This window comes from Monodon monoceros, unplaced genomic scaffold (assembly GCF_005190385.1).
Source record: "Monodon monoceros isolate NGI ecotype Baffin Bay Population unplaced genomic scaffold, NGI_Narwhal_1 Super_Scaffold_17, whole genome shotgun sequence".
Taxonomy (NCBI): Eukaryota; Metazoa; Chordata; class Mammalia; order Artiodactyla; family Monodontidae; genus Monodon; species Monodon monoceros.
This window is the reverse complement of record NW_021703773.1, coordinates 14,944,904-14,963,686: the sequence shown is the minus strand read 5'-3', so window position 1 is coordinate 14,963,686 and position 18,783 is coordinate 14,944,904. Positions and strand designations below refer to the sequence as shown.

General features: G+C 33.9%; 1 protein-coding gene across 3 annotated transcripts in view; it reads left to right on the top strand.

Annotated features, from left to right (window-relative positions):
• SGCZ (sarcoglycan zeta) overlaps nt 1–6,800 on the top strand; it is an 895,164-nt gene extending 888,364 nt beyond the window's left edge. For 2 of the 3 annotated variants that reach the window (XM_029226515.1, XM_029226516.1), the window contains exons 5-6: nt 240–363; nt 6,532–6,726. In XM_029226515.1, the coding sequence (XP_029082348.1) occupies nt 240–363; nt 6,532–6,726 (319 nt within the window). Of the gene's footprint in view, nt 1–239; nt 364–6,531 lie in introns of all 3 variants that reach the window. The other variant, XM_029226514.1, reaches the window with a different exon arrangement.
• The last annotated feature ends 11,983 nt before the right edge of the window (nt 6,801–18,783 follow it).

The following is an 18,783-nucleotide window of genomic DNA, read 5'->3' as shown; positions in this document are numbered from 1 at the left end:
AAATCATTATACAAATTAGAGTAAATAATTGATGCTAACAAATGAAGAAAGAGCCAAAAAATAGATAAAGCAATCAAAAATCTTTCTAAAACTCATTTTAGCATTTTTTCTTTTTGGAAATGACAAGGATTTGTATTTATGCCTGCCTGTTTGTTTTAGTTGACTAACATTATCTTTGAGTCCAATGTAAACTTTTTTCTTATCAATATTAAGGTGTTTTTGTTTGTTGTTTGTTTAAGGCTTGAATCACCGACCAGGTCCTTGATAATGGAAGCTCCCCGGGGGGTCCAGGTGAGTGCTGCAGCTGGAGACTTCAAGGCTGCCTGCAGGAAGGAGCTTCACTTGCAGTCCACAGAGGGGGAGGTGAGTTCTGAGGTGTAGACACTGGCCTTTTACTGCGGAGGGTGCTGCTTCTCAAATTATACGCATATGATCCCAGGAGAAACATAAGGAACTACTTCATAAGAGGGCTCAAATTATGAAAATATTAATACTTCTTAAATATGAAACTGGGTAAACCTAATGTTATTTTCATAAGTCAAAGCTCCATTTATTTTCTACTGAAAGATATTCATTCATAAGTCATTTATAAGTGGGGCATCTAAGTTCCTGCAGTTTCAAAAATCGACAGATGAATGGAATGAATATCAAGGTAATACCCAGAATGAAGGCAAGTCTTTGCTGTCTTGGTTCCATTTTGGTCTTCAAAAAGTTTTTCCAAAAAGTGCTTTGAAAGTTTGTGTGTTTGTCTCAGTAGAAATAGTACCTATATTTTTCTAAAAGGGAAACAAAAAGCACAAGTTTATTTTGCTATTTCACCCAGTTATTTCCTAGATGAGATACATGCTGTTTTTCTTCCATGTTGCTTTATTTCACCCAAGAGTCTGTTTAAACTCTGTTGTCCTCATTCCCTTAAAGATCCTCTTCTTTCTCTTACTGCCTGATTTAAAGAACCCTTTGTCTTTGGGCTTCCATTCTTTCACTGGAATGTGATAGGCAGGTATTTATTTTGTCTCCCTTACTTGCTGTATACATTGTGACTATTGTGTCTGCAGAATCACATTTTTGTCCATTCTGGAAATTCTTCAATATTACGTCTTCAGATAGTCCCTCTCCCCTTTTTCTCTATGGCCTTTTTGAGACTCTCTGAAGAAATGTTATGTCTTTTCATTCCCTTACCTTCCAGATCTCTTAGCCTCTCCTTCCTCATTTCTATTTCTTTATTGCCCTATGCCTCACTCTGCCTATTTATTCAGGTCTACATGCCAGGTTCCTCCTCAGTATCTAATCTCTTCTTCAATCCCTACATTGGGCTTTTAATTTCAGTAATTTTGTTATTCATTTCTAGGATTCTCATCTGTTGCTTTTTTTCAAATCTGCCTGGACATCTTGGTAGTTGCTCTCGTTTGCTTGTTTGTTTTTAATTCTACCTTCATTATTTCAAAGCCTTATGCATAATACATATTCGATTCTGTATATTTTTACCACAATTCCCAAAGTCCTTGAAGGTCTAAATTTGTTGTGCTGCTGTTTCCACCAATTAATTCCCTTAATATTTTCTTCCTTCGTGTGCTTATTTATTTTTTTAATGAGTTTATAAAGGTCAAGCTGAGAAGAAAAAGCTTGAAAGGATGATTTGAGAGGGATGCTCTGGAGCATCTCGGACCTCTTCAGATGTAAATACGAGGGCAGACATTAACAGAATCAAAAAGAGGATGTACCTTTCTTACCTTTATACCAGTATCTCAGTTATTGATTCAAGATAAATTTGTATTACACATTTGGCTTCCTTTTTATAAACAAACTTATTGCCACGGTCATTAGCATCTTATCTGATATTACAGCTTAAATAATCTAGAAATATGTTTTATAATATTGAAAACATATATCCATATTACCTTTCAGGATTTCTCCCCACTACAATTGCAGACTACAATACTTTGTCTACCACAGCAAGAGAGAAATCTTTCTTAAATATCTCACATCTTTTTTAAAGCATTTTTATCATGCTAATCATTTCATTCAAATTATTCATAACGAATCATCTCATAATAAATATTGATGGTTATTAATCTCCATTCTGCTTCTATTTATGCTCCACTTTACTTATGTTCTTTTATTCAGAGTATCAGCAGAATCCTTGAATTCAATTACAGATTAGCATTTAATTATGAATTGAGTATTATGCTGTAAATAAGTCACAGCCAAAAGCTTTCAGCTGTGGCCATTTTTTATATTAATAAAATAACTATACAGAAAAGCACAGCACTTTCTATTAGAATGAAATTGCATATAATTTTTCTAGGAAGAAGTATGAAATGATATAAAATCTTTCTCTTTGCTTCATTGACTATGCCACAGAAAGGCAGATCCACCAATTATTAAGTAATACAGAAAAATGTAAAGTCCCTACTCTTAGGTAGTGTTTAAATTAATTAAGATCAGGGCAAGCATGGTGTTGAGGTAACCAAAATAAGTAAGAATGAAATTGCACACAAAGTTCTGCACTGCAGAAGTTTCATTCATTTCAGACACCGTATTGCAAGGAATTTCAAATTCAGCTCTGAAAACAACATGAATGACAATTGTAGGTAAAACATTGAAAGTTATAATAGCATATGCAGTGCAATAACTTAATAACATATGTTACAAGATGACACAATTTTTTTATCTTGCAAACTGATTAAATGTTCTACTACAGGGATAGGTCTGATTTCAACAGGTAAGAATGGAATAAATGGATTCTTGGTAGAGAGAAGACAATGGGCTGTGACTTAAAAGCTCAGGGGTGTCATTCTGAGTACCAGGAAGAGTTTCACAACAAATGGATTATATGGTTTATAGGGTGATCTGGAATAGAAATATCAATTTTAGAAGTTGGAAAGTGAGCAGTGTCATCGGAAGTGCCTTAAGCAGAACAGAAAGAGTTATGAGGGGGTCCATCCAAGCTGCAGAAGCCTGGAAAAGCTGAGCTACGTGGGGTTGGAAACAATCAATATATGACACCCCTTTTTATCTCATAACTTAGTTTTCTGTCTCAAACCAAGAAAATATTTTTTCTCCCCTTTCCTTTTTCTTTCTTTTTATTTTTTAAATGTAAAGCCATCATTTATTCAATCTTTCATCCTTCTATGGATGGATGTTATATCTGTGAGGCTAACTTTCGAAATTCAGAATTTTATTTATATTCCTTCTTTTTCTTTATCCTTTCTTTGTTCCTTTATTATTTCTTCTTTAATTTTATATTATTATTGAGGTAAAAGTGGTATATAACACCGTGTAAGTTTCAGGTGTACAGCATTGTAATTTCACATCTGTATATACTACAAAGTGATCACCACCAAAGTTCTAGTTATCATCCATCCCCATGTAATCAACTCCCATTTTCTCTTTTAAAGACCCCATTCGTTTAAATTTACCTATTAATAAAAATCTACCTCCCATTTATGGGTGAAGCTACAATGTGGATCTCAGAAGATGATGGAATTGAGTATTGCCACATAGCCAAATATAATCAAGAGTCACCCGTAAATGGATAGGAGAGCTGGAGGGCACAGCTATAGCTAAACTGAAGCAGGCCACATACCATAAGATTCAAGGCTAACTCCATTGATAAGGCCACCACAGCTGGGCTTGCTTTCTGAGGCTGCCACCTGCATGTCCTACCTGTATAAAAACAGCTACTCTCCACATTTATTCAGTCAGGCTACACCAACAGAAAGGCAATCAGTTCCAAACTATAAAACCCAGCGATGTGGCCTGGTGTTAGCAAGCCTCTGAAACTCACCAGGGCTTGCCAGTAACACTTGCTTCTGTGCTTACTAAGAAATGAACCACTGACAATATCTTAGACTCATTTGATTAATCCTACATGAGCCTCCTTATCCACATGTTCTTTAGCTTTCCATGTTGCATTCTTTATTATCTACGTCACAAGGTTTCTTGGACAAAACACCAGCTCCTAACACTTTTTCAGCATGAACTAACCTCCACATATGCAGACCTAAACCCCACAGTCCCAGAGCTTGTCTTTATAATACGTTTGGCATTGGCGAAGCTTGAGAATATCTACTCTCTGCAAGCATGCCAACTCCTCAGCAGAAGGGAAGAAAGGGGGATGTGCTGTGCAAGCCCAGTTCCTCTGTCAAACTCAACCAGTAAGAGGAATCATCCCTCCTCCCCCCGTGGAAAAGTGAGTGAAAGAACCCACAGGGTGTAGCAATTGGTATTACACTCATTGATGTCCCTCCTCATGGAAACACAGAGCAGGAAGAAATGAGGCCCAGCCTTTATAACCCAAAAATACGTTGTCATTTTTTTTTACTTAGTTTTGTGCACTTTTAACTTTTGAATCAGAAAAACAAAAATTCATCTTAAAAAAAATAGAAGTCCTTTCTCTTTGCTTTCCTGTCACTTAACGTAGAAGAAATTATGAAGTAATAAATTTCAACATTTGATACCTACAAACAAAAACTTTAATTATTCTTTCTTAACTTTCAATACTGTTGGTAAATGCAATCATTTTTATTTCATAATCTATCCATTTATTCAGCAACTATTTGTATTATATGGAAGCTGTACATGCAGGGTCAAGCACTGTGAAGTTATAAAAAATTCAGACTTAATTCTACCTTCAAGAAGGACATAGTTTATTAGGGAAAGTAATATATCAATATGACTATAAAATAAGCTACCAAGTGATGAGCAAAATAAGATATTAATAATAAACTGCTACAGGAGAACCAAATAAGAAGAGTCTTTCCATCTTGGGACACTAGGGAAAGGTCCATAGAGGATGAAGCAGATGAACTGGGCTTTGGTGGAGGGTGAGAATTGTACCCTAGAGGAGAGAGACATGTACAAGGTGAAGGAAAAGCATTACTTCATGCAACTTGTACTGGCACAATTCTATGCACTCTTCTATAGTCTTGAACCAATGACAGGCCCTGCCCTCATAGATATTACTTGCAAGTAAGAGAAATAAACAATAAATGAACAAATACACAATATAATGTTAGGAAGAGATTGTTACTACAGAGTAAAGTAAAGCTGGTAAGGAGAGATTAATGGATTTGTGTTACTTTAATAGGGTGGTTAGGAAAGTCCTCTTTTAGAGGGTGACCTTTTAGTAGCGATCAGGACAAATATGCTCACATCTAAAATTAATCTAAAGTATACATGTCTATGGTATAGGAATTCTTTTTCTGGCTTATTCTTAGTGTGCCATAGATTCCTATATTTCAAAAAAATTTAAAGCATAAAAAGGCAAACAGAGGAAATCTCCCTCCTACCTCTGTTCTCTAACCACCCTGTTAATATCTATCCCCACTTGTAAATATTTGGAGAAAAGTTTTTCAGGCTAGGAAAATGAGGAGTTGAAAAGCCCTGAGGCCAGGGTTGTTTTGATGTGTTTGAGAAAACATGAGAGTTCATGCAAGAAGAATTGTAGGAAGTGATGTTAGAGAGATAGGCCAGATCATTCAAGGCTTGTGGGCCGTGGAAAGGAATCAAGATTCATTTTAAGCATGGTGGGAGGCCGTTAGAGAAACTTGAGCGCTGGTAGGACATGATTTGGTTTGCATTTCTTAGAAGTTCACTCCAACAGCATGTACAATAGACTATAAGAGGACAAGAGTGGCCACTGGGAGGCCAATTAGGGGGCTATTGCAAGAGTCTTAGTAAGAAATGATTAGGACTTAGGTGAGAGCAAATGTGTAGAAAATGGAATATTCTCTGGTTCTCTGGTCAATTTAGAGATGCCTTTAGGCCGTAATTAGCTACATAACAATAGAATCAAGACATAGCTAGAGAGAGTTTGTTTCTTTGCTCATTCAAATTCATGATCTAGTTTTCCTTTTTTTGGACCATTCCCCATGCATGTCAAAACCATATGATCCCTGGCCCTGAAAGTGTTGTGTCCATGATTTGGAATAAGTGAAGTAATTTTGCAAGTTAGAAGATTTAGCAACATGGGTGTTAAGTACAGGTCATATATTTCATGGAGTCTTCAAACCTGATTATATCTAATAGTTATCTGTTATTTACTATGCACATTATCTACTTGGTGTAGATTGGGAGTCAACGTGACTTTATGAGTATTTAAAAAAAAATTAAACCAGAGAGTAAAATTGTTTTAATTAATTGCCCATCACTTCACTAATGGCATCTCCATAAACATCCTTATTTCTTTGTATATTCTTTAGACTGGCATGTTTAAGTTAAATTAACTGACAGTCAAAAGCATTCATTTTCTGTGGTGTCTGAATAACCGAGTTGGCCCCTTAAGCAGATTATACAATCTTGCTTTTCATTTCGAGGGCATTCTCTCAGAATATACCGTGTCTCAAAGGCTCAGGTAGCCACAGAGAGTTTGGGCTGTACCGTAGGAACGCAATTTGTTGGTTCAACAAGGTTTGGCAGCTAAACCAACAAAAGTGTTTGTCCTGTGGTCTTTCTTATTAGACCATGCTGTAAAGCTCTTAAGAATATAGGATGCTAAAAGGAATTAAAATGCAATTTCTTTCCCCCTAGATATTTTTGAATGCGGCTACAATCCGGCTGGGAAACCTGCCAACCGGCTCTCCTTCCTCTTCTTCACCCAGCCCCTCCCACTCTCGGCAGACAGTGCATGAACTGTGTGTCTGCCCCAACGGCAAACTGTACCTGTCTCCAGCTGGGGCCGGGTCTACTTGTCAGTCCAGTAGCAACATCTGCTTGTGGAGCTGAACTGACTGATTTCTCCTCACACCAGAATAGCCTTTTGTTCCCGTACGTCTCCTTCACAGTTCTGCTCCGTTTCCCTCGTGATCAGTCCAGAGCTTCTCCAAATGGTCCACAGAGCAACTCCTTCCAGTGTAAGCAGGGATTTGCACCACCTTCTCTCGTGATTTTCTGTACTGCTCAACACGGAGAGGGTGAGTGACAGAACAGTGGAAAAACCAACTTCAGCAGGAAAACTGGATCATAACTTTTGCTCAGAAGGGAGAATAACATAGGTGCCTTTGCTACATGAAGTGAAGCACACAGTTTTAGATTTTTGCAGGACCTGGATATGGACTGCCACATATATATGACATAGATGAAATTCCCAGTATCCAATGGCAAAATGAAATGTAAGAAAACTAGTTCTACAGTCTGAAAGCACAATTTTCCATTCATCTTTTTGGATGTAAACTTTTATCCCTGAATTTTAAAATTTTAAAGCATTATGTAATGCTTGCTTTACTAAAAGTTAAATTCAATACATGGTTTTTAACAAAACAAGACAAGACAGAATTCCACCCCGAGTTTTATTTGTTTCTTTAAATTCAATGTGTTGTTACTCTTTGTCTACTAACTCTAGAATTTGGTACATTAGGTAATTTTGAAAGCTCTCAGCAATAGAATCTTTACAGAATTAACAAAATGCCATTATACCATCATTTGTCAGATCTGAACGGCCTTATATAGTATGTACTTGGCTATTGCATGTGACGTATTTGCTTTTAACCAAACATCCAATTGATTGCAATATAAGGTAGGATTAAGAGGGACCTACCGATGGTGTGGAATCCATAGATCTTTTTTTTTTTTTTAATTCACATGATATCCTTTACAGCTAGGTTCTAAGAGTACAATTTTTGTTTGCTTCATTCACTTTATACTTGACTCGGACTGCTAAAATTCAAACATCCTCTAAATAAATAAAAACTACTGTGATGCCTAATGCTGAGAATGAATTCACTTTCCATTGGAATATCATCTACAGAATTATATCTATGTACTTTTTATTGGAGATTAAGACTTAAGGACGGTAGAAATTAAAGTGAAAATCCCCGCTTAAACAGTAAGACATACAAATGTTAGCGAACGTGTTGAAAATGTGTTTACTCCATTAGCTTCATATTTTAAGGAATTTAGCCACATTCCTTTGCAGCTCTTAATATTTGGTTGCTTTTGTTAGACCGTTAAGCTACCCCGAATCAGAGAGCATAGTTGCTTCCGCCCTCTGTTGCTTCTTTTTGTAAATTAGCTGCTGATAAATAACTCCAGAATACTGCCCACGCATTTACTACAACACTCCTTAACTCGAACTCTCGCACCTTATAGAACCCGAGAACATAAAATTGTATTAGCTATTTCCTGTTCTGGGAAGATGACTTGATTACTATAAGGTAAGTCTTTAATTTTCACACGTCAGTCCATCTTTTTCTCCCCCATGCACACACGATTACAGGTGTGTGGAAGTTTTCAGTTTGGAAGTCCGTGACTGTAGAATCTTTGGAGTTCAGGACTCTGCAGCACAGGGTGAAGTGGGAGACTGGAATTTATAGAAATAATCTGATTAGCGAAAGTAAGAGATCTGAGTAAGGCAAGCAACAAAGTGAACCGTTTGACCAGAACTCTCTTGTTGGGATAACGTAACACATTGCATACCTGAAAAACCTCCATTTCACTAAATGTATTCTGTACTCAGCAGAAAAGTCAGAAAGCTAGTGCAGTTTGATTACTCTTAAAATAGAACTTGTGTTTGGGGGTTATTATATAAAACCTTAAGTCAATATTGGAGTAAAAGTTAAGATGTGCAATGGCTTAAAAAGTCATGTCCTAACACAGGAGTTTAATTTATTTAAGCTAAAACATTAGAAGTTACTATGAGAAATCCTCCCATTGGTTTTTGCATAATACTCACACAAAATATAACACAAGAAATTTTGATAAATTATGGGTGCTAATCACTGTACGGACCTTTTAGGAAAATGCTATGTATTAATTTGAGACATATTCAAGTTCTAAATTAAAACAATGAGAAAGTTTCTTAGTCAAATGTGAACAATTCTTTTGATTGGTGATTAGCCCTGTTTCTAATCTCAGCTCTGTCTTCTACTAATCACTAACTGATTTAGGCAGTCTGGGAAAATCTCCAGGCTTCAGTTTACTCAGCTTTCAACAAAAGCATTGAATCAAATGGTCTCTTAAGATTTCTTCCAGCTCTAACATGTTCTAATTCCAAGAGCAAATATTATAGAAGGTGAAAGGCGCCATCAAAATTTTAAACTATATGTCATGAGAGGAGAAAAGATAAAAAGTGTTAAAACCAATTCCAGTGAGGGGCTGTCAAATTTTGAATTCACATGTATTTTGAAATGTTATAAACGCAATTCAAAAGAAATGTGTAAGAGAGTTAGACTATGTCTAGATGATGTAAAAATATCTGCTCAGTGTGGTAGAAAAACATAGCATAGAGATACAGGTAGCTTTCCTACTCAGCACTAAATGGGTGGTTTAAATTACTTGACTTGCTGTTTTAGATTCCCTAGAATCTAAGTATAAACTCAGCCTCAGAGTTTGGGCTTCTGTTAAAGGCACAGAAGATTGCTCTGAAAGGTCCTTAATTTCCTCATAAAGAAGGCTTGATTCTTTCTTGATACAGTTTCTTTCCTTAATTGCAGATTACCCAAACAGATTCATTATCTGTTTTTCCAGTACCATTTTTGTGTTACAAAATACATACAGTGCAGTTTACTTAGATGCAAATTTCATTTTTCCCAAATTAAACTCAGAAAAGTGATTCCTTTCAAATGTATTACATGGACCCTAAACTTGGTATCCAGTTTAAGTGGAGAAGGCAGGCAAACAGGCAGGAAGGAAGGATAGAGAGAAGGAAGGGGACTGACAGCATTCCTAGCCATTTAAATTCTTAGCTGAGAATGGACAGAGAAGTATTTGCGCTCATGTTTTGAGAACCAAAGGAGAGAAGCAGAAAGGACAAATTATTTTTTTTCTTTCAGAATATTTCAGTAAGGCACTTCCAAAAAAAAAACTTCCAAATCTCCTCCAAAATTTCTATTCTGTACTTCTTGGTCCTACTTTTTTTCTCTTATTTTATTATGAACCATAAGCTGTATAATCTGGTGCAAAACTATTTATCTAAGAATTTAAGATAATTTTATGCTTCATATTTTACATTAACCTGGAAATCTTAGATTTCAGTACTTCACATCTCTGAAAATGGAGCCAGGAGTTCCAGTTGTGTTTCTGCCCCTCTACCTACTCATGTGACCTTAAGAAATATATTTAATTATCTTGGTCACCATTTACTTCTCTTGGGGAGGGGTACGCCAAACTAGAAGTTTTCTTTGGTTACCTTCATCTCTAAATGTCACTGATTCCCTTAAGAAAAGACTCAGCAATCTTGAGTTCAGTACCCTGCTCTGAACTTGTTATTATTGACCTCCTTCTATACCTAGACATTGTTGTTTATAAATGTTGAAATGCACATCTTTCCAGCAGCCAAACGCTATTTTTTTCTACACTCCCTTTCTTGCTCTAATCATTTGAACGTCAACGTCCCTTTCAGAAAACGATGCTTTGTTGACAGGCTTCAGTAATATGGTTAACATTAAAGAGAAAAAGAATGTATTTAGGTCTTATTAAAAATGACCATTTAGGAAATTAATAGAAGTATTTACCAAATATCAATACGCTGTTGATCATTCTATGATTACTTATCTCCATCAAACTAAAAAGCATTGGTCTTTTGAAGAAATGGTAATTTGATCACAAAGGTCGGTTGCTGAACTCTTTGTAACCTGTTATGCCATTCAAAATTCCTACATATTCTGCCATTTGAATTACTCAGTTGGACAGTGCCTCATTTTATAAAACTGACATTTGATACAGTAAAACTCCTAATGAATTATATCACTGCAAACCTGGCATCCCTGTATGAGGCAGCAATAGATAGAGAGATTGAGAGTGTTTAAGGCATTTAAGTGCTGTATTTTATAGCAGGTAATATCAATATCGTAATATTAAATTATTAAAATAGTTGAAGATATTTAATGACCAAATTCTCTATGTAACCATCAAAACCAAACTCACATTCGAGTCTCTTATAAGTGAGGTCTTGTCACCTTATTCTTCCAGTAGCTTTGGTCTAATTAGAATTGCTCATGTGACACTATTTAAAGATACTTGGATAAATGATTTTCCTCTGTGTACTAGTGTATATTATAGTAATGAATATTGCAAAATGTTATGATCACAAAGTAAAATAATATTGCATTTTAATTCTTTTAAAACAATCATAAACTAATGAATGACCTCATTGAACACTGTTATTCATATTGTTTTATACTGCGGTTCATTAGTTGCTTAAATGTCAAAGACCAAAGACTGGGATTTCTATTGTATTTAACCCTACAACACTGCTGCTTCTACTAATTTATTCAAATGAATAGGAGGGCTTATAATTACAACATAAGGTAGTAAACATCCTCCTTTGCAGGATTCTGAGCTATGGATCATGATTAATAGATGCTTTAAAAGAAAAAATGTGTAGTGTAATCCACGTACCTTTTATACGTGCATAATAAACACCTTGATATTCATAAAACCGGTATATAAAGACTATATCCTAAAATGGGCCCAGGATGGATTTACTCAGCTGAGTTTAAACTTTCATTGCTTGCTAAAAATCCTTTGGAAAATATAATTAATTTGAAATTCTTTTAGAACTAGAGGGCTATTTTTTTAAGTGTTGATTGAAGCGATTCCATTCTTTGAGAAAGTCAGTGAAAAACATTAAAGGAAATGAGGTATAATGAGCTGCGATTCTTTTGATTTTTGCAGTCTTAATATCTCCTTTATTTGAATATTCATAAATAAAAGCCAAACAGGGTTAAAAATGTACAAGGACATTTACTAACAATGGAAATATGTAATTTCAAGTTTGAGTGTCTCGTTATTTATACAGTTCTTTAAACCAGGTCCACTACTCATATATTTTGTTTTGTAATTTTCATGTAAATATTTTCTTGTATATAGAGAAATATGAAAAATGGAACTATTTTCTTACACATACTATGCAATATGTTTGTAAAATTGCAATATTACCAAAATTACAAAAGCTGTGCTTTTGTACTCTATCTCGCTTTATGTAAAATCAATCTTTTTCTATTTAAATGGACTATCTGTCCCATAAATTGTAGATAACATATCTATTCAAAACTCAGTCTATTGTATCTTTTGTTTAGTTTGGGGTGGATTGGGTTATATTTCTTTTGGGAGAAAATGCAGCAAAGTTTGGCAGTAGGAAACTTCTTTTTTTTTTCTCAGAAGATGAGAACTTCGAAGCATGCAATGAGCTCATATGATTTAAGATCTCTTCTGTAATTCTTGTATTTTGTCCTAATTTTGGTGCTACTGTGTAACCATGATTAAATATGATAGTTAAAACAAAGAGGATCAGAACTCATATGCTATCATTTCATTCATTTTATTGAGAAAAAAGTTCAAAGAGGAGGGATATGAGTATTAGTACTGCACAGAGACCGTTTTTGATTATGCATTTTAAATATCAACTCCATTAAAATATACATTTTTGAAAATTTAGTTAATCTATATATTTATACTTGCTAAAGATGCTTCTCTTATGAAAGCTGAACATATTTTTCCTCTTAAATATATAACCAATGAAACTAAAGAATTCAAATTGATTTAAAAGTCATGGTCACTGCATTTTACAAGATGACTAGCTAATAGTTTATCCATTCTGAAACCTCAGTGATTTGATTTTGAGGATAAGGCTAGACAAACTGCTGTTTGCTCAAACACACACCCTACATGATACATAGCGTCACCCACAAGTATACATGTGCAGCATTGAACATACATGCATGCTAATTGTCATTTACTTATTTGATGCTGAATTTCTTCACTTCCTTGTTACACTCAAAATATCAAGAACACGCATCAAGACAATAACATGGACTTTATTACCTTTTAGAGATGTAATTCCCAGTGCAATACCTTACAAGCTTTGAGAGTGACTGTATTCCTCTTAGGTTCCAAAAAAGCAACAGGAGCCATTGAAAGTTTGTTTTTTTTTTAAATTCACTATTACTTTTTTTTTCTTTGCTGTCCAAATATCTCTATACACTAGTTTGGATATTAGAAATAAACAAAACCAGAATCATTTACACTCCTTACGAAAGCTTTCAAATGTTAAATCTAAATAGAAAATAAATGAGTGCTTTCACTTTGGGGAATCAAATATACATTTTATAGCTTTATTTAATCTACAACAAAGTTTTGGATGGTTCTAGTAAGCAACCAGACACTCGCAAACTTATTTCCAGCAGATCCTTCACACCATTTACCAACGAAAGTAGTGCCTGGTGTTTGGTAAACTCTTTTCTCCATTAAGTGGGGTATTGGAGAGTGGAGATTGGCAATGGATATTAAGCCAGATAATTCCAATGCAATATTATACTAGTGTTTTCAGAACAATGACATATTGCTAAAGGAACAGCTACTGAAGACAACTTGTATAAACTGAAATTGTTGCTGTTGTTTCTTGTTAGTTACCAAACAGAAGTTTACCTTCTTTTCTGTGTCACGTGAAAAATTTTAGAGACAAGAGCTATCACCATGCAACATTTTATTGAGAATGATTCTAGAACTAAGTTCAAGCTCTCCAGGAAGGAGTGGCATTGTGGTCTATCATGTCAAAGGTTCTGGAGTGATTGATTAATTGCACTACCTCTGCTCTATTTTAGCAGTGAGATGGTCTCAAGGTCTTTCAACTCAATACAGGGCCTAGCTTTCCCAAAATGTAAACTAAGGGGGTTAAATTCAAAATATCTTTAAATGCATCAATGTTATCTTAATATCCTTTAAAATATTAATGTTTAAGTCTGTGCTATATAGAATTTACTTTTACACTAATGTGGAAGTATAACATATAGAATAATGTACTGAAATGAAATAAACAAGGAACAGAAGTGAGGTGTTGTCAGGCCCTTGATAAATTATGGTCCATTACATAATTCAGAGCATGCAATGGAATTACCTGGGTTATGAGAGTTATCTGAGCTCCAGATAACAATTTTACTTGATAATCAACTGTTCAAAGAGAGAAGTACATGAACCAACATTGGTTAAGCATATGTTCTTTATTTTACACTGAATTAAGACAATTTATGTTACTCCTTTAATTATAATCTCATATATTTTTGTATTAAATTTAATTAATCCCAGTTTTATAAACATGAAAGCTGTGTTTAGGAGTGGTTAAGTAAATCACCTGTTATACTTTTTTGCGTTTTAGTTTTAGTGCATGCATTGCTCATTTATTTACTAAATGGTAACAAGTATCTCCATGTCAGGCACTATTCTACTATTCTAGACACTGGTAAACAAACAGTGGTTTACCAAACAGATAGAGAATTCCATGACTCTTGTGGAGTTTTGGGGCTGGTAAGAGAATGCAAAAAAATTAATAAACAAGATAATGTGGTAATATGAGAAGTTCTATGAAGAAAATAAGCAATGAGATATTGATAGGGTGAGTCTCACTCATTATGGTAAGCAGTTTAAGAAGAAGGAGAACCTTATAATTTCAAGTCACAAAGACTTTTGTCATTACATTTTCCGGGTGTTGTGCAGTAGGCTATATGCCAACCCAACCACTTGAATACCAGGATGCCAATTTGGAAAACAGTCATGAGAACAGAGACTGAGAAAATTTATTAGATTTCGATAACATAAACAATGTTTTACTGCTGAAATATAAAGCAAGAATAAATGTACACTACAGTTTTTAAATCTACAGCTGGATTCTAAGTCATAACATGATATCACAGTTTTCATCACAATCTCTTGTGAGATTTCATGTTTTGGCTTTGGACATACTCTCTTCTAACACAGACCATTATCCCTGTTGATTTTATCTCCTGGCTGCATGTGGGAAATTATGCTTGTTTGAGTGTGAGCATGATACATTACTCAGCATTGACAAAAAGTTTTGTACTATGGAATGCCTCTCCCCATCAAAATAAATCTCAGAACGGTATTCTAATGATAAAAAATATGAGCTTTGATGTCCTGGGGGGAAAGAAAAGACCGCTAATTCATTGTGCAATCACATTCTACCGGAAGGATTCTGGTAGACTCACAGTCTACTTTTGGAATCTAACCCATGCAAAACGCTTAAAACCCTCAGTGTTGCTTATGTTACGTTGAATGACTTATTAGTTGCTTTTCCTTTGATGGGCCTGTTAGAATAAGTTAGTAAAATTGACCTGAATATTATCACAAAACATATCCCAAGCTAAGGCAGTTTTGTCTCTCTCTGGGACGAATCTGTTGAGTCAGGTATTCTTACATTATTCTGGAATACTTTAGGGGTAGTTCTAACAGGGAGTTGCAAGATTCTCCTTATGGTTTGACAAGATTCTTTCTATCCCTGCAATTCTATAATGATTGAATAGTAAATTATCAATCTTAGTATGTTGAATTTCTCTGAAGGCATTTTAAAAATATTTGTCATTGAACATAATAAATAATGAAATTATACCTTGGTCATGTGCCCCTAAGGGAAAGTGGAATCATATAAGTGGGGTAGGGTTTGGGGTACTTTGTTCTTTTAAAATTGGGCATCCTAAAGTTTTGTATTGTTAAGGTGACCCCAGAGTACAGTCTAATAAATCTTTATGGCCAACCATATTGATTGATCTAAAAATGGTATGGTATTTGAAAGCTCCAATATTTAACTTGCAAAATATTTAACAAATTATATAAAGACATTTAGAACAGATAATTGTCCAATTCAGAAACTTTAGATTTTATGGTTTTTTAAAAAGAGTACACAGACCAGTTCATTTTCCTGAATACAGCTTGTTATTATGTTGGTTGGTTATCTTAGCATGGTTACCATGGAAAAATTCATGGTGGTAAATACTTATTAATTGGAACAATTAAAACAGAGAAAAACAATTGAATCAGAGAACCAGTATTTAATATTATCAATTTGTAGGTAACTACCATTTTCATTGCAATAACTCTGTGGTTTTCAAGGATGATTTAGATTCAGTTTGAAGCTACAACTATTGTCAATGATGACATGAAAAATATATTTCCAGGCTCTGACTGATTCATCAGCTTCCCACACTGCTTTAAAGAAAATTGACCTACTATATTTTCACCATCCCCTGAATGTGTACAACTGAATAATGCAAGTATCCTCTAGACTTCTAAAAAATATACATGTTTCTTCTAAGAAGTGGTAAGTGTCATTTGATAACTTATTTTAAGTTATTTCTTTAAGAGTGGCCCAGAAAAATCTCCTGTCAATATTCAGATCATGATTATGAAGGTCAAAAGATCATTTATCTTACCAAAGATCAGGAAGTGGAAATAAAACTAATCGAACTTATTCTGCCTCAGCTTTCTCTATTTGTTTTTGTTCTGTGTTATTTATAATCAAAGTTTTATTCTGCAGTTTGCAAATGCTTATATAGGATAGTTCTCTACTTTACATATTTCCAGAGTTGAAGTAAGATTGATCTAGGTGAAGTAATGTGATAATGTGGTAAATGCAAAAACTGTTAAAATTTTTTCCTGGCGTAAGCTCTTAAGATAAACTAGAGGAATATTTTAACATGGTGGCTACTTTGTCTAAAATGTATAGTATTTTTTAATGTAGTTTAGCCACATATTTTCAAATTTAAGATGTGCTGAAAATGTCAAAGAAAATTGACATATCTGCAATGTTGTGTTAAATTGTTCTGCTATGGTAGGGAAATATATTTTAATCCATTTTGTGTAACAGCAAGACTTGACCTGAATTGTCAGGAAATGATTTTAGGTTTTGGCTTACCTACCATCTCTCTACATTCTGTAGTGCTGTGCAAATGGATAGTCAAAGGGAATTCAGATGCCTATTTACCAATAACAATGTTCAGTCATTGTCCATAAAACACACTGTTCAAATATGGGAATGAATTATAGGAACTATATTACATTTTGAAAATTAAAGGGAAATGAATAACCAAAAAATAGTCAAAGATTAAAGGCAGTTACTGTCATTAAAATGCATAATTTGCTTTGAGCTCAAAGCCATTGTTTGCAAATATGATCTTCTCTATGGTGGCTTCAACAAATTCAATAATATATAGAGAGAAAATAAAAGGCAAATGATATCCTTCCAAGTGTTGCAGTTTCTACAGGCTTAGTTTCTCAGTGCATAGTGTCTGGATTAGCTTGGTTTTTCATGACCTCAGAAAAGATGAATCATTTCAAAAATCAATAAACAGAAGGAAAAGTACATGGCTGAAAGCATTAATTATTCATTGTTTGAATAAGTTGCATTTTTCTGATTATCATGTTCTGAAGATGTATCTAAGTAATAATAATCTGGTACTTTAAAGTTTTAATTTAATCCTCTGAACTTCTCCCCAATTACATTTATCCAATAGATGAAAATATAATTGGGACACTTTTCATTACCCAGAGAATCCAACAAAATGGTCTTAACCTCAAATACCCAAATTTCCTATTTGAAAAATCTAAGGACTACAACAAAATAAAGCTACTTTCCAAAAGAAAAGATTGAATTGCCCTACCATAAAATAGTTATTGGAATAACATTTAAATAGAATTCCCTTAATTGCTTAAGTATAGAAAATTAGATTAGTTGCATCTTATATTCGTCCTACACTAATAGAGACATGCTGTATTTTTATCTGAAAAATGGGCTACTTGAACTCAAGTATATGGCTTCTCAACAGAAATGACTTTGTGATTATTCAAAATGTATAGGAAACTCTTCAGAATACAATTATGCTTACCCAATATTTATATTATCTAACACATACACCCTTAGTTTCCTTTGGGAAATGTAGGAGCAGTGTGCTAATTCTTCACAAGGACTTTCATTGGAAGGTCTATGTTTATTCATGATTAGAAATTTTGTTTACAGAAAAACACATTGCTTATCTTAAGAGTGTGCTGGAAACATACCACTTTTTTTCTCTTGGTTATTTTTTTTTAACTTCTTGTTTCAAAACCTTACGTATTTTTAAAGCATGATTAATTTTTAATTTTTCCACATATAGAGTACAATTTATGTTTTTTAAGAGACTGACAATATTATACCTAAATACAAAAACAATAACTGCTATGTACTTTTTATAACAAGGAAAAAATAAATTTTGGCCTCATAACTCTACTTTCTGGGACAATATAATTTATATCTGTAGAGCTAATGTCCCTATATAATTTTAAGGTGTATAAGCACTTCTTCCAAAAGTATAATATTGTACAGTTTAATTTTAAAATATCACTTTAGTTAAATTATTGTTATAATATTTACATTCCAATAAAATCTCTAAATAGTATACTATATACTTTTAGAAATATGTTTTTATTGGGATTATTAGAAAAAATATACATGTAATATATTGTAAAATTTTAAAATGTACGTTATATCGGATTTTTAAAATAAATGTAAATAAAAATATTTAGTAAAAATTATAGTCAAATGTGATAACTTTGTCTCTCATATTACATGGAAGCCTTTGCCATGTAATAACATCTTTTATTTTAGGAAGAAAGAAATTCCCTGGAAAAATAGTAGTAAATAAATTATATTATAAAGAATTAAAACATCTACCAAAGTGAATGCCAGATTGAAATAGTCACTCAAAATACAGACTGATCCTTTATTTCTTCTTTGATAATTATGCCTTTTAATTTTCATAAGTGAGGATGTTCTGCAAATATGCACTTTCTTCAGTTATTTTTTCTGTGAAACCGCAGCCTATGAAAGAAGGCAATATTTACCTCTAAGAGGAGTGGGTTATAAATCTCTTAATGCAGACTTACATGTATTACATTGAATCAGTGTTTCCAAATGTTTGTTTCGTTGCACTCCATTTCCACAAAATATAAACAAGAATGTGAAAAAAAAAAGTCATCTGGACAAAAAACCAAAATGAAACAAACAAAATGCACAGTGCT